We start from the raw sequence: 6,000 nt of genomic DNA on the forward strand, positions 1-6,000 counted from the left end.
TTCCCCTTTTCTTTTTGTGTCCAAAATGTGCAATCTGCACTCCAAACTGCGAAAGGCAGCAACACAGCGTCTAGTCTGCCGGGAAAGCCACACGAAGAAGAAAACACTTCCTAGTTAACAACAGGAGCAGCAGCAACTTCTACTGCTAGTCAAATTGTGAAAAGTATTATACAATTGATAAAATGGGCAAGCGATCTAGTCAGATGTGAATGTATCTAACGTCAGCTTGCTAGCTACACGATAAGAAAATTACACGGCATGGCTTTATCCCTTGCATACCTACCTAGGAATAGGAATACAGTAACGTTAATTACAGTAGCTAGCTTAGCTGCTAGCTGACTTATTGTCGAACAGGTTGGACAACTAACGCTATGGCTTCTATCGTGGAAAGTGTCCTGTCCAAGCTTATGAATAAAAATGTACTTTTCACTGTGTCGTTTCTCGTACGACTTGTTTTGGTCAGTTTTGGTGTCTATCAGGACAGAACTATGGTGGTGAAATACACTGATGTTGATTATCACGTGTTTACAGATGCGTCGAAGTTCATCACGCAGGTAAGTTACCATTTCCTTAAATATTATAAATATACATGCCTGTCAGACAGTTCTGCCATGAGATCTGTTGTTGGTCTTCCTGGTGTTAATTCTAATGTGTTTTTTCCTTGCCAGAAGATACCGAACCTACCGTTAGGCTTGTTTACACTGAGCTGCATTGGGGTCAGAACGCAATCAAAGTCCCAAACTGTTTTTTGTGACATCCATATTTCAAAGAGTCCTAGCTATCAGGAATGGGGTCATAATAGTGTATAGCCAAAACGGTTCAAACGATATAGCAAAATTCATAGGAAGAAAATAAATTCAACATGCCACTTTGGCTTCTCTTAACAACCGTGAATATTTAATTTGATCTGTTCTCTACTTTTCCTGGCTTGCAAAGTACCAGGATGTCTCTGATTTTGAATCTGAATTTAAAGAACAAACCTTTTCGTCCTCATGCTAGCTAGCAGTAGCCACTGCAGCCATTTTGGAATGGCAGTGTCAGCCAATCAAATTGTATTTGTCACATGTGCCGAATACAACCTTAGTGAAATGCTTACTTACACGCCCTTAACCAACAATGCCGTTTTAAGAAAAATAAGTGTTAAGGAAAAAATAGATAAGTAAAAAAGAACAAATAACTAATAATTAAAGAGCAGCAGTAAAATGACAGTAGAGCGGCTATATACAGGGGGTACCGGTACAGAATCAATGTGCCATTTGATTAGCTGTTCAGGAGTCTTATGGCTTGGGGGTAGAAGCTGTTAAGAAGCCTTTTGGACCTAGACTTGGCACTCCAGTACCGCTTGCCGTGCAGTAGCAGAGAGAACAGTCTATGACTAGAGTGGCTGGAGTTTTTGACAATTTTTAGGGCCTTCCTCTGACACCAATCAACTCCTTTGTTGTTCAACGTGACGTTGCCATTCCATAATGGCTACTGTGGCTACAGCTGGCTAGCATGAGTTCGAAATAGGGCAGTGTTCCGGAAACTAGCAGTATTTCAATCTTCTCGATAGAGCAGTGTGGATAAAGGTCAAATTTGGAGTACAGTTGCATATCCCAACCCTGCATTGATGTACGTTTTCTGACCCATATCTCGCGCCAGCTCCATGGTGTCTTAATGTAACCATGATTGCGTTGCGAGCACAATGCAGTTCAGTGTAAACAAGCGTAACGGTAGGTTCGGTATCTTCTGGAAAGTTTTATCCTTGATCTTTTCAGGGACCTGGCCTGCTGAAAGCCACTGGCTTGAGAATCAATGGGATAACATTTTGGTTGGATCTGTCAATGTTACATTACTCATGCCCAAATCTTTATTTGAGAGAATTTTGCTATATTTGAGAGAACCTACCAGCTGTGAGTCCCTGCTGGTGATAAGTCTGCGTTCCTGCAAAGCTACACTTTAGCAAACAGTGCTTTTTCCATGTGTAGTGTAACCTGCATCATTCTGTCCTCCTGTCATTGCAGGGCCAGTCTCCATACCACAGATCCACCTACCGCTACACCCCTCTACTAGCATGGATCCTGACCCCTAACATCTACCTCAGCCATGTCTTCGGCAAGCTTCTCTTCATCACGTGCGACGTGCTCTCAGGCCACCTGATCTACCTTATCCTTCGCCAGCGGGGACTTAGCTGCGAGGCTGCCTGCCGGGTCTGCTCCCTGTGGCTACTCAACCCGTTACCGGCCGGTGTGTCCAGCCGAGGCAACGCCGAGTCCGTTATAACCGCCCTGGTTCTGGCCACACTGCTCTGCCTGGAGCTGCGGCAGCTCCCCATGGCAGCCATCTTGTACGGCCTGGCCGTCCACATGAAAATTTACCCGGTGACTTATGCCCTGCCTATTGCCCTATCCCTACAGAGAAAGGAGAATGTGGAGGAGAGGAGAGTGGGGTGGTGGAGGAAAGGTCTTGGGTTTCTCCTCAGGCTATTGAATAAGGAGCTGTTTCTGTTTGCCGGTGTGGCCGGAGTGGTGTTCTGTGGATTGACTGTCCTGTTTTATAACATGTAAGTTTGGGCTAGCTCAGCGGGCTAATGCATACTTGAGTTGTTGTTGATGCTCCTCGTAAAGATCGGTTGGTCATTGACCATGAAAAGGTTTTCATTATCAGTTGTGAAATCTGTTATGTCATGTGTTTGATGCTTGTTTTCTAATGGGAAATTCATGTTACCAATACAATTGTCCTCATAACTGTTCTCTACCCATTTGACCGTCTCTAATCAGGTATGGCTGGGACTTCCTCCAGGAAACCTACCTGTACCACCTGACGCGGAGGGACATCCGCCACAACTTCTCCCCTTACTTCTACATGCTGTACCTGACTGCAGACAGCCCCTGGAGCCTGGCCCTGGGTCTGGCTGCCTTCCTGCCCCAGGCCCTGCTGCTGCTCCTTGTCTCCCTGGCCTTCCACACAGACCTGGCCCTCTGCTGCTTCCTCCACACCGCCATCTTTGTCTCCTTCAACAAAGTCTGCACCTCCCAGGTGAACGTGACACTCCTCCATCTGTATCATGTTTGAAAGTGTTGCTGGGTGTTAAGTAACGTTAAATCCATGAACATGGTATCGTGACACTGATATGACATAGATGGTAGGATATGTTAGGTAAATGTTATGACACTTGTGTTGTGTTGAATGTGACCTTTCCCCCAATCTGTATCATGCTGGTGTTGATGGTGCTTTATCATGATAGCATTGTTTTTTTTTGTTGCATTATATTGGTTGAAAACCAAGGGCGTGCATACTGTAACATCAAACCCATGGAATGCAGCTTGTGGGAATGTTATGATGCTGATAGTATGTTTTGTGTGGTTTTTTTGTAGTACTTCCTGTGGTATCTGTGTCTGTTTCCTCTCGTCCTACCTCGACTGACCCTATCACCAAAACAAGGAGTAGAACTCCTGGCTCTCTGGTTCGCTGGACAGGTAGGTGCAGCATCATTGGTTGATTGTATCTAGATTCCTGTCCAACTGGCGACAGATTTTCATGTGAATATTCTAAAATCCAAATTTAAAAAAACAATATGCACATTTTCCCACCAGAGATGTTTCCATCAAATGTACATGTTGCAGATAAAAAGCTGTGCGTGTTGACGTAGTGCACATAAAGCATTCATTTGATGTTAAATTCCCATGTACCGAATTTAAAAAAAATCCAAGTTAAATGGGTTTTCCTCACGTTTTCAACTCTGAGGGTTTTGTCACCAAAAATGTTACGTAATATAGCGAATGTGCCCTCTGGTATTGGCACGTGCGTTCTAGCCAACAGCTCGTAGATACAGTGCGGGTATAGCCTGCCCTACACAATGAGATGAGGCTATTATGGAAAAATAGGTCAAATCATGAAATCAGTGATATTCAGGTCGGAAGTTCTCTAGAAAGATGACAGAGTTTCTGACTTAATTCCGAGCAGGTTGTCCGTTCACTGACATTTTTCCCAGTCGGAGCTAGTTTACATCGATATGACGGCTATTATATCAATATTTGCACATAAAAGTATTTTCACTGCCATTTCTCACATAATTAATTTTACCAGTGGTGGAAAAAGTACCCAATTGTTATACTTGAGTAAAAGTAAAGATACCTTCATAGAAAATTACTCAAGTAAAGTAAAAGTCACCCAGTAAAATTCTACTTGAGTAAAAGTCAAAGTATTTGGTTTAAAATATACTTAAGTATCAAAAGTAAATTTAATTGCTAAAATATACTTAACTATTCAAAGTAAAAGTATAAATAATTACATTCCTTATTTTAAGCAAACCAGACAGCACCATTTATTTTATTTTTTTACGGCTAGCCAGGGGCACACTCCAACATTCAGACATCATTTACAAATGAAACGTGTGTTTAGAGTCCGCCAGATCAGAGGCAGTAGGGATGACCAGGGATGTTCTGTTGATAAGTGTGTGAATTAGACAATTTTCCTGTACTGGTAAGCATTCAACATGTAACGAGTACTTTTGAGTGTCAGGGAAAATGTATGGAGTAAAAATACAATATTTTCTTAAGGAATGCAGTGAAGTAAAAGTAGTCAAAAATATAAAAAGTAAAGTAAAGATTCCCCTAAAAAACTACCTAAATAGAACTTTCAATTATTTTTACTTCAGTACTTTACACAACTGAATTTTACAGACACAAATAAAGATCCCCCTTTCTCTTGCGAGTTTTGTTTTGTCGAAAAAATTAGCTGTTCCCATCAAGTCTGTAGTGACATTTCTTATCCGACGTACTTTACTTGCATAAAAAGGTTGGATGGAAACCTGGTTATAGTCCCATTATATGAACATAAAGGGCTTCAAAAATAGACTCAATCTAACTTACTCTATACAGTATTACCAGACTAACCAACATAGCTCCAATATTATCAAATGAAACAGTAGCTCAAAAATTCCCCCAAAGTTGGTCATTATAATATTTATAAATAAATACATAATGTGTCAGACTATAGCTTGCATCATATAAAATGACTTGTCATTGAAGTTGTATAGGCAATATACTTAGGAAAATGTATTTAGGAAATGTTTTCTTCTTCTTTTGTCTCAGGGTATATGGTTGGCCCCTGCGTACTACCTGGAGTTTGAGGGATACAACACCTTTCTGCTCATTTGGCTGGCTGGACTGATATTCTTGATCATTAACTCATTCATTATGGTACAGATTATAACCCATTACAAACCATCAGACACTATGCAGAGATTGAAAGCAGAGTGATATCCGGACAACTACTTGAACACTTAATTCTACGTTCCTTGGATGTAAGGGATCAAGTGAAGACATTTCACTAGTAGACAACTTAGTTGCTGATAATTGCAATGTATTTGTTATTTTGTCTATATGGGAATTTTGTATATATAAAAACAAAAATACCTGGCATGGATGTCTATTCGATGGATGATATTGTATATTGGTCGAAGATGTTTCAATTTGGTAAAACATTTATATATATATATTTTTGAAACTGTAAGTACACAATTTTGCATAATTTATACATGTTTGAAATTACTTTTCACAGCAGGCGTAACAACTTTTTCTACCCCATAGTGAACTAAGTGAATATAGTACATAGAAATAAGCAGGGTGCCTTTTTTTTTTAAACCTTCCAGAAGGTGGCAGCATTTAGCTGATAACGGCACTAAAAGAGGCTCTATCCTCAAATGCCCCCATCATAGTCAAGGAATTCAGCCATGAACACAACTGAAAACAAACAATAATGTCGGCTGTTATTTGTTACTTTAAGATCATGGAGATTATTACTTTATAATTCTGCTCAATGGTTTCGTTTCTACATATTGTTTAAAGAGAGACTGAGATTCTGTTATTTCAGCCCATTTCAATTCTACTTACCCAGAGTCAGATGAACTCGTTTATGTCATTTATGTCTCTGCTTGCCGTATGAAGGAAGTTAGCGGTAGTTTCACGAGCAATGCTACCGTACCTGTAGACTTCCAGTCATTAGCATTGGCTCGTG

At 40.7% G+C, this 6,000-nt stretch overlaps 1 protein-coding gene across 1 annotated transcript; it reads left to right on the forward strand.

Annotated features, from left to right (window-relative positions):
• Positions 1-105: 105 nt before the first annotated feature.
• Positions 106-5,405, forward strand: pigm (phosphatidylinositol glycan anchor biosynthesis, class M). Its single transcript, XM_038996960.1, has 5 exons — positions 106-554; positions 2,004-2,542; positions 2,760-3,018; positions 3,357-3,458; positions 5,076-5,405. The coding sequence occupies exons 1-5, from the start codon at positions 372-374 to the stop codon at positions 5,241-5,243; spliced, it is 1,251 nt and encodes a 416-aa protein (XP_038852888.1). The 5' UTR covers positions 106-371; the 3' UTR covers positions 5,244-5,405.
• The last annotated feature ends 595 nt before the right edge of the window (positions 5,406-6,000 follow it).

This window comes from Salvelinus namaycush, chromosome 7 (genome assembly GCF_016432855.1).
Source record: "Salvelinus namaycush isolate Seneca chromosome 7, SaNama_1.0, whole genome shotgun sequence".
Lineage (NCBI taxonomy): Eukaryota > Metazoa > Chordata > Actinopteri > Salmoniformes > Salmonidae > Salvelinus > Salvelinus namaycush.

Coding starts and splice junctions, on each gene's coding strand:
- pigm (XM_038996960.1), top strand. CDS start 372: ATGGCTTCTATCGTGGAAAGTGTCCTGTCCAAGCTTATGAATAAAAAT. Junction 555..2,003: donor CGTCGAAGTTCATCACGCAG/GTAAGTTACCAT, acceptor CTGTCATTGCAG/GGCCAGTCTCCATACCACAG. Junction 3,459..5,075: donor CTCTCTGGTTCGCTGGACAG/GTAGGTGCAGCA, acceptor CTTTTGTCTCAG/GGTATATGGTTGGCCCCTGC.